Source organism: Panthera onca, chromosome A2, assembly GCF_046562875.1.
Source record: "Panthera onca isolate mPanOnc1 chromosome A2, mPanOnc1 haplotype 2, whole genome shotgun sequence".
Taxonomy (NCBI): Eukaryota; Metazoa; Chordata; class Mammalia; order Carnivora; family Felidae; genus Panthera; species Panthera onca.
The window spans coordinates 134,307,227-134,321,760 of NC_138340.1; the positions used below are offsets into that span (position 1 = coordinate 134,307,227).

At 39.0% G+C, this 14,534-nt stretch overlaps 1 protein-coding gene across 2 annotated transcripts in view; it reads left to right on the forward strand.

Annotated features, from left to right (window-relative positions):
* Positions 1 to 4,199: 4,199 nt before the first annotated feature.
* The window catches only part of TES (testin LIM domain protein), a 46,253-nt gene continuing 35,918 nt past the window's right edge, over positions 4,200 to 14,534 (forward strand). Inside the window, exons 1-2 of one of the 2 annotated variants that reach the window (XM_060632952.3) lie at positions 4,200 to 4,418; positions 4,713 to 4,905. Coding sequence is in view for 1 of the 2 variants with exons in the window: in XM_060632951.3 (XP_060488934.1) it covers positions 4,392 to 4,418 (27 nt within the window). In the remaining variant the exon portion in view is untranslated. The remainder of the gene's footprint in view (positions 4,419 to 4,712; positions 4,906 to 14,534) is intronic. The other variant, XM_060632951.3, reaches the window with a different exon arrangement.

Below are 14,534 nucleotides of genomic sequence, written 5' to 3' on the forward strand. Positions count from 1 at the left end.
GATGTTCCCTCGTTATTGGTAGGGAAGTTATTCTGCTTCATTTTCTCTTTTTTCTTATGATAACGTTGTATTGAATTCGACCTTGATAATTTACTGTTGCTCGTTTTTTTGTGATATTAATTTTCCTAAACTTCTACAATGAGGCAGGGTTCAGAAAATTATGTCCCAATTCAGAGAGCTCCATCTTTCCTCATTTTTATGAAGTGTTAAAAAATACAGCAGTGCTTTTGGGATTTCTTGATTCTGTTCCCCTCTCTGGATGTTGGGCATTTAACATATGGTTAGTGTGACCAAGAAGCTGAATTTTAAATTTTAATTAATGTTAGTTAATTAAATTAATTAAACCACATGTGGTTACTGGCTACCATATTAGAGAGTGCTCCTCTAGCCTTTTACTTTCCTATATCTGTTCTGCCCTGTTCCACTCAATTTTGATTTCCCTCAATGCAGTGTCTTATCGTGAGTCTTTCTATAAGGGAACCTTGGAGGGTCAGTTTTGAAATCTTACAAGGGTGAGACTGCATCAGCCCCTCTAATCACTCTTACTGTGTCAGTTGCTGTTATAATAGGCCTGCCATGTTTTAAAATGAATAACTGGGGGAGAACATCTTGAATTCTTCTGTCTATAAGACACTACCCTCTTGCTTCCCTCCCTCCACCCCACAGAACTGTTTATACATACATGTCTTCTGGCTCTTAGTGGTTTGTCCTGACTGCTTTATTTTGCTGATACCTTATCACCTAGTTTTATTGTAAAGGTTGTCTGTAGGCTTTTGGTTTTGCTAACTAGTTGGGTTTTTTGTTTTGTTTTTTAATGTGGGTTTTCAGAGAGATTGAAAATTATGCTTCCACTGTTCCATCTTCCTAAAATGCTTTTAATAACGTATTTTTAAATAAGGTTTTTTCCATTAAGAAATATGTCATGCTCATCATGGAATTTTTTTTTAAGGAAGAAAGGAATCCCCATGGACTCACCAATCAAAGACAAACACTACTGACATTTTAGTGGATTTTCCTCATGTTCCTTTTCTGTTCAAGGTATTTTTGCATAGTTGTGAGTATAGTGTATATATAACCCTATTTTTTGGTTCTCATAATAATTGTTCATTATTACAAAAATTCTTAAGTATTATCATGTAGAACCTATAATAAATCTATCATATGGATCATCCATTACTAACTTAGCCAATGCCCAATGTTTGGTCAATGTAAAAAAAATTCTACAGGGAATAGTTTGTTCTGAGAGATGTTGGTATATCCCTACAGAACAATGTGTAATCCTGTACAAGCTGCTAATGAGCAATAATAGGTATCTCAGGAGCACAGGAGTTCCTCTAACACATGTTAATAGACGATTAACATTTCTAAAGAGGACTTCTGGGACAACATTAATAAATGAGGAGATAGGTATAATCAACTGTATCTAGAAATTTTACCTCACTTATGTAGAAAACTTTCCTTTCCCTAGTGTTTCTAGAATGTTTACTGTGTGTGCTTATTTATAGGCATATATGTATATGTGTATATGTATGTGCATGTACCTGTGTATTTATGATCAGCCATCTGGATCTGTAGCCCACATCTTTCTTTGGACCACCAGACTCAATCCAACTACCCTCAAAAAATCAACACATTCAAAACTAAATCCATTATCTTTCTCAATCTTCCTTCTCTTCTGTTTCTTACCTTATGGAGTGAGTTATATCTACCATACCATTCACCTAAAATACATTCCTAAGGGTCATTCTGGAATTCTTATCTTCCCTCTTTTCAAACCAATCAATTCCAATATTTTCAACCTCCTTAGTATCATTGATTATTCCTTCCAATTCTCCATAACCATTGCTACTGCCTTATTTTGGCCCTCATCCTATTTCAAGTGGGATATAGCTAGCATTTCCCAAGTTTACCAATGATTTCCTTTTTGTTAAATCCAATGGGGATTCAACACTTCTCTACAATTTGACATTGTTGACTAATTCCTTCTTGAATTTCCCATCTTGGTTGCTGGAACTCTACTTGAAAATCTTCTTACACTCTAACTGGCTCTCATCTCCTTTCTATGATTCTCTTGCTCAGCTTTGCTCAATTGTATTCGTTGATACTGTCTTTTATTTTGCAATCTCCTATGCTGATCTTACTCTATCCATGGCTTTCAGATCATTTAACTGTGTAGGATGCTGAGTTCTAAATCACCATTTCAGTCCAGCTCTTATCTCCAAGATTTCTCTTTGGATACTTCACTTCAATATCCCAACCTCAAACCCAACATATTCAGAATGGAACTTATCTCCACCATCCCCAAAGGAAAGTACAACTAAACAAAATCCTGCCCTTCATCCTATATTTTATCTTTTCCTGAAACATCTACATAGGTGATCAAACCAGAAACATGTGTGCTGTCCTCTACTGATTTCTCTGTCATCAATTATGTCTAGCAAACAGTGCCAGTTCTAACTCCTTCTCTAGCTTAACACTTGAATTGCTAAATAAGGACTCACAATATAATCCTCCTAAATTAATGCCTATCCACTTCAATTTTATCTTCTATAATATTGGCACAGTAGATTCCAGATGGAAATCAACTTCCATCCTTGCTAATAATACAAACACAAAATGACCTTGGAGGGTTGGGAAGAAAGACAGAGAGAAGGCAGAATTTGATGGTTAGAAGAAAAAAAAAAAAAAAAGTCTTCAGATCTTTCCTTAGTGTCATCTCCGAAATCTCACCAAATAGGACCCAAATGGGCTTATGTCATGACATTTGTTTGATGTCTTATTTAAACTGTTTTATTGGACATTTTCCATCTGGTAAGCTCCCAGAAAGAGACCAAATTGCCTTGTCATAGCTAAGCTTCATGTTCAGGGAGCTTATACCAAGTAAACTTTGTAAAGGCCCAAATATTTTAGGATGGTTTGGGAAGCGGGATGGAAAAGTTTTACTTGAACTGAGTTAGAATGAAATATTCACAAATCATTTTGGTCATTCCATTTTAGTTTATTAATAGGGTAAGGAAAACATACACATTATACATCAATGCTCTGTTGAACAATGTTAACAAATAGCCAAGTAAGTAAAGGTTTCAGAGTGTTGGCTAAAATGAGTTTTGGGTGTTTTCCATACCAAATTTTCAGAGCAAAGGAAGAGACATCTGTACCCAGATACCTACATTTGGGGGAATTTTTCTTTTTAAAAATAGATGCTCGGTTAGGTCACCTTTTGTCTGCACATTATAATTTTTTGTCATTACCACAAACTGAAAAAGAAATGGGCTCTTGTCTTTTACTTAGCATACTGCGTTTATGCTGCCAAACATGCTGGAGGCATTGCTTAGACTCATGAGCACTAGCTCTGCCTCCAAGACACTAAGAACTTGGGCAGATCCTTAGGCCTCTGTGGTCCTCAGTTCCCAGAAAAATTAGAAAGCTATACTCAGTAATCCCTAGGCTCCTTTCCAGACCCACCAATCCGATGGTATTCATTGTGATCACTCTGGCATGAGGCCAAGAAATAGCTCTGCTGCTCTAGTGCTGCTTGCTATGCCTATGAAACTTCATCGAGGCCTGAGAACATGAGCAGCCTCACACTATTTCAGGTAGCAGGGACAAAGGGCAAACCTCTACTTCCAAAGGAATGGCACAACCTGTCTCTGAAGCGATTCACATCATCCCTGTTTTTGAACAATTGAATGCTAGGAAAACATACATACAATTCTGTTTATAGATCAGGGCTGTGAGATGAAGTTCTTTGCCAGTGCTTGGGGTTATGGACAAAAGCATTTGAGACATGGTCACCTCTACAACTCAATAGCGAAATTAGGGTGCAACGCCCATCACAGAAATCCCTAAAAGTCTCCACTATCTCTTGTCTTTCTCTTTGCTCCCAAAAATAAACCAAGAAGCTAACAGTGAGATAAGTACTCCCCAGGACACATATCTAAGCTCTCAGGCAAACACAGGTACAAGCTGCCAGAATGGAAAGGGGTCTTCCTCATCTTCAGCTAGGGGCTGGGTGGACCCCAATTCCTTTGCGAGAGAATCTGCAGAAGCTCAGTGCACCCACAGAGACCAGGTCTGAGTTTCCCGAACTCGGCCCCGCCCCTCACCTTGCCTGCGACCAGCTTGGCTGCGAAGGTGCGTACGGCGCTCGGTGATTGGCGGCCGCCCGGCAGTGCCCGGCTGCCATTGGCTGCCTGGGCCTCTTTGTTCCCGGTCCCGCAGCAGGAAGGCTGCGGAGGACTGGGCAGCGGAAGTTTGACGGAGCCGGTGGAGCGGCTCCGGTAACTGGAGTCCCTGCAGATCCTCCCCCAGTACCCGCAGAGGAGCCAGAGGCCAGGCGATCCTGGGAGTGAGATCGCGGACAGGAGGAGGACCTCCTTTGACACACAAACATGGATCTGGAGGCCAAAGTGAAGAAGGTAGGGGGGCGCGGACGGCGGGCAGCAGCCGCTTCACCTGAGCAGGGTGCCGCCCCCTGGCTGCGGGCAGCGGGTGGGGTGCACGGGCTGCCCGGCGCGAGCTGGCTCCGGGTCCCCTGTGGGCTGGCCCAGGTGCCGGTCTCTCCCGCAGGCAGCGGGGGTGCCTGGCAGCCCCACTAACTCCTGAAATCCGGGAGCGACAGAGAGTCCGGCGCGAGAGCTAGACCGGGCGCGGGACATTTCTTCCAGTCTAACCAAGTCCAACGGTTGAAGGTGTTTGAAACTTTCCTTTAGTCTGTTTCAGCTGCGCCTGTGCCTACCTAAAAAAAAAAGGATGAGGGCAGGGCAAGTTCGGGCGAGATCATGACACTTCTTCCTGTCTCAGGAAGTTCAACTTTATTAAGCCTTTGTGGTTTAGGAGCACTGATGTGACTTTGACAGTTCAGACCTCCTTCCCTCCCATCTTGGCGGAGCGTGTCTCTCAAAAGTGAGTGCTGATTTCATGCGTTTCCTTCCTACTCGAGGCTAGTGATAACGTGACAAGTGATTTTTTTTTTCTTTTTTTGTTCATTATTGACTTCTAAAGCACTGCCTCCCTCTTAGTGCTTTATCTCTCAAAGAAAATGTTCTTCCATTTTGGCAGCTAGCCCCTAAGGAGAGATTGTCACTACTGGTTTAGAATAAGGAGACGTTTTCGCAAGGCTGTCCACCGCGCCCCTTCTGCCGCCCCTGGGACTTCATGATCCACAGCCCTACCTGAGCTGCTCCCTGGTATGGGAGCTTCACGTCTCCTGGGAGAAAAGGGTGGGCACCAAACTGTGACTCAGAAGGAATGCTGATGTCACATTCCAGTGTAACATTCTTTGTGAAAGGTCTGGTTCCAGAGAATTGGTCCTGTTTACTTTGTGGTAAATTTAAGCTAGCTGCCCTTTATCAAATAGGGAAGGAAGTTCTGCAGAGTGAGAGGAAGGGGGGAAAAAGAACTGAATTTGCTTCTCTTGCCCACTGTGGTTGTCAATATTGCATTATTTTATCTTCTAAAAACAAGTTCCTGACTTGAGCATTAATTCTGTTTCATTCCCAGAAATGGATTTTTGAAAATGTAGGCAAATGCAAAATATTAGGTTAGGAAGATGTTGCAAAATGAAAACTTGCAGTAGAAAAACAGTTCATCACTTAGGACTAGAACCAGCCCTCAAAAAGGAATATAAGGACAGGAAAACATAATGTAAATTATTAATGTGACTGCATTCTATTCTCTTCCTGTTTGGTGTCTTATTCTTCACTTTTAAATAACACTAATATTTTTTGTTAATCTTGCTTGCCACTAGAAAAGCATTTTGTTTGCTGCTTAGTTAGCGTTCTGTTGATGAACACTGCTTATTTTTTCAAGTGGGTAAGAACTACTCATGTCTAAAATTTGACGTGGGGTCTTGACTGTGCTTATAAACATTGGTACAAAACTACTTTTTTAAAATTTGGCATCCTTTTGGGAGGGAGGGCTGAATAGGTGAAGCACAGAGGATTCTTTTTAGGGTAATGAGACTATTCTGTACACCACCTCCATGGTTGATACATGTCATTATATATTTGTAAAAATGCATAGAATGAACAACACCAAGCGTGAACCCTAATATAAACTCTGAACTTTGGGGGATAATGATGTGTCAATGTAGGTTCATTAGTTTGTAACAAAGGTACCACTTTGGTGTGGGATATTGGTACAGCAGGAGGATTTGGGGGTGTAGGTATAGGGAGGTATATGGGAACTCCATACCTTGTGCTCTGGAAAAGGATATGTACTTAAAACGGAGAGGAGGAGTCAACATTTAAAAGTGATTTTGAAATTAATTGGGACAAAGAGGAAGTAATTCTGAGGGAGAAAGTCCAAAGTTAAGAATTAGTGTCCTTACAAGGAAAACATCCAGACATTATTTAGAAACAATTTCCTTAGTTTCAAAATGTGGATTATGATAAAAAATGCCCTTTGATATGTGGTGTAACCTTTTCAACCAAGAACCTTATCCTTTTCTCTAATCCTACTCTTCTCCTTCCTCCACCCCAAAGCAAAAAAGATTCTATAAATTTAAAGCTCTTACAATGCCATGATGGTAACAAATCCTTGTTTCACTACCTTGTCATCACTGCTGATTCTCAGGGAAGAGTCCTCAACTCATAAATTGGAAACTATTAAAAGACCCCAAAATGTCCAATTTGACCACCAGCCCTACCCTCTCTGTGCCTTTGTAGGACCCTTGACAGACTTGATATCCTGTGGATTTGACAAAAGTTTCCCAGTACAGAGTTTGGCGATCCTAGCAATACAATTCATAGCTGTAGCCATAATCTCAAAAAGAGACTTGCATTGCCTTTAGAAATTGTTCTCTTAACATTCTGGAAGGAAACATTACAAGATTATCTCTGATCTACTAGCAGAGCCTTCTCACCCTGTTTTGCCACCTGGTTTTCAAGTCTCCCTTCTTTTTGGCTTGGGTGTACAAAATAAATAGTTTGAACAGACTTTTAAAAAAGTCAGGTTGGAAGTTGAAACAAAGACACAACCACTTAAATAAAACTAAACTTGACATCTGTTTTAAGATACGTGGTATTTTTTTCTCTCTAAAACCCTTATACTGTTGATTTCATAAGGAATTTTCCCCAGGCATATGAAACATGTTACCTTTTTTTCCCCATTAACATTTTGTATAAAAAGAATTAAAAAGGGTTGTCTTGATTCCACAAAAACTTAGGCAGATGATACTATTACAGGATTCTTGGTTTATAAAAGAAGAACTTGGTGTCCACATCATTTGCCCAGATTTGGATTAATTACCAGTCCCACCATCCCAAAGACAAAGGATTTTTATAATTAGATTTTGCTATATTTTGCTTTGTTTGAAGCAGGCGAGCTGTTGCTAGGATGTAGAGCTAGTTTGGTTGTACAGAGTTTTTGTTTTAATAATATTTTGGAGTAGAATTTGACTTCCTTATGTCTGTGCCCTGCTTCTAAGTTATTTGTCTAGCTAGATCTCTTCCTTATGTCTTATGTCTCTTCATTATAATTGACTTCGTGTAAGTAGAGCCCGTGTCTGCTTGGAAAAAACAATGGCCTTTGAGAAGCAGAAACAGAGTCTCATTTTGTGGTGAATGGTAAATCATGGCCCAGAGCCAGCTGTTTTCCTCTTTCTTTGCTATGTTACTCTCCCATGAGAATCACTTTTTTCCCTTTAAAAACATACCAGAGAGAAAGAGAACTCCAATAATTTCCCTTATGCTGCCTGGAATTGCTGCAGGGCTTTTAATTTTACATCTTAGTTTTCACCTCCTTTTCTAACCTTTGTCTTTTGATCCTTCCTAACACCACACCTGGTTTTCTTAGGACTCTCTTCTTTGTTTCTTTAATTTTATTTAAAAAAAAAGATGAGATGCACTTTAACAATTACAGGTCACTAAAAATCCCCTTTCTCAGCACCCAAACTTGTTTTAAAAGCTTCTGTCATTAGCCAAAGAAAAATAGTAAAACCACGCGATGGCAGTTGGCAAGACTACTGAACCACAAAGATTATTTCCATTAGGAATTAGAATGAGACTTTTCTCATAGGTGGCCCTTGATTGAAGTAGAAAAGGTAAGTAAACGGTGACCTGGATGTTCAAATCTACAGTTGGATTCTCGGCTTGAAGCCATCCTTGCTGTGAGAATCATTGGCAAAGCTGGGGGTAATGGGAGGGCAAGGTACTGCCAGGGCTTTGCCTTAGAGGCAGTTAGAGTATAGAAGAAAGTGAAGTGGTCCTCAGCTGGGCTTTTATCTCTTCTAACCCATGGTGTGATTCATTACATTAATTGGATATGAAAAGTCACTTTCTCTCACTTGCCCTGAATATTGGTTTGAATAGAACTGTAGTAGGCTTTCTATTGATTTTGTTCCTTTGTGCTATCCTATGAAGTAGAATTGGGGATTTATATCTCTGCTGGCTGTTACCATGTCCCATCACCTTACTCCTTGACTTCGCTTTCTCATCTACAATACTAAATATTACTCATCCTTCAAGACACTCCCCTTCTCCCCCCACCCCACATGCTATCCTCCAGAAAATCTTTCTTCTTGTTCTAGCTAGATGCAAAATCTTTCTTCTGAATTCCCAAAACTTGTTCTCTGTAACTCTTAGTACCCTCATTCGTTTCTTCTTCTAGATTATGATTTTCTTCTTTCCTAAATTTCAAGCTTGGGCAATGAATTCTTATTCTATTTACGCTTGTATAGTTTTGTTTGTTGTTTAAAGCAATCTTGTGAAGTAGACCTTAGCCTCATTTTAAGGATAAAGAAACAGGTGTAGATAGGTTCTGGCAGTTTCAGATGAACCTAAGTATGATCTTGAACTATAGTCTTCAGAACCCATGCTCCTGCATCATGCCCTCTAGCCCTTGAGTCCTCTTATATACTTGCCTTGTTTGCTAAATATATGCTGAATGAATTACCCTTATATAAAAAGAGGAATAACTAAAACACATTTCAACATTTTTGTTTAAAGGAATTATTTGGAAGAAGTGGTTTCTATTCCAATAAAATTACCACCCTACTGGTTTTCTATATTTATTTATACTTTATCTGTGTTATATGTTTGCCCTTTCGTGTAATTTGTCATAGACCTTCTTTGGACAAAGACAAAGCCCAAATAAAGTAAAAGTATTGTAAAAAGGGACTTCTTGGAGACTTTTACAAAGAAATTTTACAAGTGCCAATCATATTCTGGACTGTATCCTCTAGGATTCTTCCAACTTCTCCTAGTAGCTTAATATGGTCCTTGAACAACAGTAACCCTGCGTTTGGCTCTCTGCTTTGGGATTTCAGTGACATCTGGAACTGTATAGAAGCACTCATGGGATGGGCTGTAGAAGAGTCCGTTCTCCCTGCTGAATATCTGAGGTGATAGAAAGCCTTACTTATAGTATGGTAGGCTAAGCCTTTCTATCCCCCAGTAGCAAAGTGCTCAGAGGGCCACTGGCACAGCAGACCAGAGAGCTAAGAATGTTGTTGTTGTTGTTGTTGTCATTGTTTTAAATTTCCCATTCTTGATTCAAGAAGATCTTTTAAGAAGCAATGGGAAACACCAAAATGATCAGTGATTTCATGAGGCTCTCCCTGAGCTATAGGATTGATTATACCAGCATTGTGAGCATGGCATTGACTTCATGGACCATCAGAGAACAACAAGGGTTACTGTGAGGGCCCTACTTAGTAGAAAGAGAATGATAAATTGGCAAAAGAGGACTCCTTCCTAGGTTCTTTTTTTCTGAGAATTATAAGTAGGAATACAGTTTGGCCCCATGCTAATTTGAATATAAATTTTTTTCAAATCATATTACCACAGTGTATTCAGAAAATAGAAAAGGTCAATAAGTCCCAGTAAATGTAAAGGCCTATAGGGTATAGAAAGAAATATAGTATATCAGCTTTCTCACTTCTGCTTATCAGTGTGATGTTGATAAAATCACTCTGAGCTGAGTTAGTAGATCTTGGTCCACTCTAGGTTTTGTGATGTTGGCCACTTTGGATCTCAGTTTCCATATCTATAAAAATTAATAGGGGAACTGTGATTCTTTTTAACTGTGATAAATATTAGCAGTAGCCTACCAAGTAGACAAAGTTCCATGGTGCCTAAAAATCACACAAGCCAAGAACATATAAATATGTGTGATTTTAATAAAATAGTACAGTGTATAATGTTTAGGTAGTTCTGTGAATTCCATGAGGAAACCTATACATTAAACATTTTTTTTAAATCTTAGCTATTTTTCAACTTGTTTTTACTTAATTTGCCTTTTTAATATTTGTGAGATATTTGAATACATTAAGTTTGATTAATTTAAATGTGTAATAGGAAGCTTCAAATGCATAATAAACTGCTCCTTTACCATAGAAATAATTCTAGATGTGATATATCACTTTCCTTGGTATTTAATTACAGGTAAGTGAAAAATAATGGATTTTTTATTGTCTTTAAAAGTTCTCTCTCCTAAAATAAGATGATTTATTCCAAAATTATTAGTATTTTATGTGTCAAGCACTGCTCTAGACTCTGTGGGTGTAGCATGAACAGAAAAGATATGGTATCTTGTATCACAGAATTTACACTGCTAAAAGGAATTAGAGAGCAAAGTAAATGACAAAATAAATGATAAAAAGCACAACTGGGATTATACCCCTTAGTGAACTCCTTACAGGTCAGCAGTACACTAGATTTCTGACATAGAGAATGTGCAGTTTTAGTGGTAATTCTTAGTATCGGTTCCTGGTCTTGTAAACTTTGTAATTAGGAATTCTTCTTTATTTATCTTATTGGCAAATGGAAAATAAATGAGAAAGCAGCTCTTATGTGTTAGAATGTGAAAAGGCTCATGAATGGACAATGCTATAATTAGTTACAATTTTATGCCTATGAAGTTACACAAACTAAGTTCTTCCTGGTTACAAATGCCCTACAAGAGTCATTCCTGGGTTCTGTTTTCTGGTTGTGCCTTTGTTTGGTAACTACTGCCATGAAACTATGATTTTTTTAAAACTCTCTCGTTAGATCATTAATATATGGTAGGAAATTATTTTGCTCTTTACAGGGTGGTGACATTCAGAGAACATTATATAAATAGTGAATTATGAAATCAACTTTTTCAAGGAGACGAAAACAGAAAAAACTAACCAATTGAAAACAGGTTTCAAAACCTCATACATTTTCAAGATTTAAGGTGAACTGATAAGTTCACCTCTGCTCTTTGTATTAAAATTGGCCTTGAGCATTGTTATTAGGGGATTAAATGTAAAGGTTATGCTTTTCAGTTATCCAGCTCTAGTCTTTGACTTTCCTGTAAAAGAGCTGTAGTCATATTTAGAGTTATTTCACCTGTTTTTTCTTAAGTGCCCAATCTACTCAACTTCCTACTTAAATAATAGGGAATTGGGGAGATAAGAGTATGCATGATTATAATTTTCTAATGCAAGTTCATGCTGTGACCCAAAAATGACTTAATTGCTTTTCTCTTTCTTCCTTCTCATCAACCACTATAATCACTACTCATTGCCTCTGACAAAAATATTAGGAAAGAACAGAAGGTGATTGAAAAAAGAACCACAAGGAACCCATGCAGTATATTTGGGGAACATGCTATGGAAGGTTCTTTGTTCCTATCACACTGAGTACATAGGTATAAAAATTGGTTGGTTCCAGGTATTGTGACTTTCATTCTGGTCATATTTTAAAAAGGAGAAGAGCATAGTTTAAGATTTCCAATTTGTCTGGTCCTTAGGTATTCTGCAAGAATGCAGGACTGCTTGGGTTTGGGCCAGGCTTGAAGGGGGAGCTGTATGAAAAGCCAGGCAGCGAGGACCGCTGAGATCTCATCTGCCAAATGACAGCAAGACTACTGCTATACGAATATGTTAAATCTCTGAAATGCTGGATCGTCCTCAGATTACAAGTGATTCAGCTGTGCTTATTATTGTGACATTCTGACCACCATGCAAAACTGTAAAAGAGGTTTCAGGTTGTCGTTTGCATAGTTTCTTATCTAAACAGTGAGCCTTGCAAAAAAAGAGGCTGAAAGCTCAGCACACATGCCTTGGCGCTGACTCCATTAGTAAGTGTGTAGCTACAGTGAATTTGCCCTTCCCTTGATTGAAGATAAAGTGATATCATGTTTCATTGCAAAATGATCATGCATATGTTAGGTGGATTTTTGTTTCTCTGAGTATAATATCTGAAAGTGTTGATAGAATGAGTCACAAAGTAAAGGTAAAGAATATTTCTTCCTTCATGGGGTAGTGGCCTACAATAAAAATAATTGGGAGTTAAACAAAACAAAGTTACCCTTTGTTTTTCATAGAGAATATTAAAAGGGCAATTTAAATGTAAGATTACAAAAAGTAAATTCCATTTCTATCAATATCACCTGTTGAGTTTTATATTCCACAAAACACTGTGATAGCAGCTTTGGTAGATAAAACAAGGCAGGCAGGCAAACTAAACTGATCTGTAAGACAGATATGTAAGTTAACTACAACACTGGATAGAAGCAAAGAAGTGCTATAACACAGTGTTGCTCAAAATAGCTGTCACTGTAGAATCTGTCATGGGCCAATATTATTTAAATGTTTATTTATTTTGAGAGAGAGAGAGCATGCAAGCATGAGCTAGAGAGGGGCAGAGAGAGAGAGGGAGAGAATCCCAAGTAGGCTCTGCTGTCAGTGCTGAGCCTGACACAGGGATCCATCTCACAAACCCATGAAATCAAGAGTCGAACGCTTAACCAGCTGAGCCACCTATGCGCCCCGTGGACCAATACTTTTAAGAAAACACCATAAAAATGAATTACTAAAAGAAAAAAAAAGGCAAATACAAGGCCAATTAAGAAATTATTAAGGGGAGGGGCACCTGGGTGGCTCAGTTGGTTAAGCATCTGACTTTGGCTCAGGTCGTGATCTCATGGTTTGTGGGTTCGAGCCTCATGTCGGGCTCTCTGCTGAAAGCTCCTAGCCTGGAGCCTACTTTGGATTCTGGGTCTCCCTCTCTTTCCGCCCCTCCCCTGCTTGCACTCTTTCTCTCTCAAAAATAAATAAGCATTTAAAATTTTTTTTTTACATTATTAGGGGCATCTGACATAAAATTTCTGTCAAATTGCTAATAATTCCTCATAGCTTACTTTCAGTTTCTTTATATGTCTCTTTACAGACTGATATCCAAGACTTTGCAGATTGCCACATTTTTGAGTAGCACTACAATAATAGGAATACAGACGACTAGTAAGAAGTCTCAGAAGCAGAAGTAATTAACTTGAATTGGGTGGATTTGGGAGCATTTTATGGAGGAAACAACATCCAAACTAACTCCTATAGGATAAATAAGGTTCCATTAGGCAAAGAAGGCCCTGCAGGAAGAATAAATAGCATGAACCAAAGGAACACAGCTGTGAAAAGTCAGTAAGCCTTTGATAGTCATACCATTAACATTTTCAGTTTGACTCTTCTAAAATAAAGCCAAGGTACATGATCTACAGTGGTTTCTAATTCTACTAGGTTACAGGTTTGAATCGGGGAATTGTGTCACTGAGCTAGTACAGACGCCTACTGCTAAGGATCTATTTCTCTATCCTAACCCTGATTCTTATTTATTACACTATGTCATCTCTTGAAGTCCAGGAGGAAATTTCACACCGGAGTCTATTTTGTGTAGTCTGGATTTGGCTCCAAGTTGTGGGTTGGGACTACATTGACTCCACAGACCTTTCATCCTCCTTAGATCATTGAATATCTTAAGCAAAAGGCTGGAACAGTAGCGGGCATGCCCAACTGTAGGAACCCATTTTAAGCATCTGCTTGTGCCACAGCAGTCATATCTGACATCAAGAAGAGAAGTCCAGTCTAGTGACTATGAGGCTGTGGCAGGGGTGTGAATGTTTAATACCTGGAAATGAAGAATTGGGATTATTACTTTAGTCCGCCACACATACCACAGTGGGATTGTTGAATATTGCAGGCTGAAGTATACTTTTCTGAAGATACCTCATGTATCAGCAGTCTACACAGTATCACAGTCTACTGATTTTTCAGAGGCTCTTCTGAAAAATTATAAAGGAAAATTAACCTTGAAGTATCCCTTATTTTATTTTTAGAGCATTTTTTTTAACGTTCATTTATTTTTGAGAGAGAGAGACAGAGCGTTAGCAGAGGAGGGGCAGAGTGAGAGGGAGACACAGAACCTGAAGCAGGCTCCAGGCTCTGAGCCGTAACCACAGAGTCCGATGTGGGGCGCAAACTCATAAACTGTGAGATCATGACCTGAGCTGAAGTCAAACACTTAACCTACTGAGTTACCCAGGCACCCTGAGCATCCTTGTTTTTATCCTTGTCATTCTTCTGTTAGCTTTTAGACTCAGAGCTCTCCAAATTCACTCCAGCTAAGTCATACGGTCTCCATGTGAAGAAATATAGAACTAATTTTTTCTAGAAAATGGCCAGTTGCCAATGGTTTTTAAGGGGGGGGGGGTGGCTACAAATCCTGACCTTTTAAATACTGTGACAAATTGAAAATAGATTTCACAAATGTTCAAATGTTGCTATGTGTTAG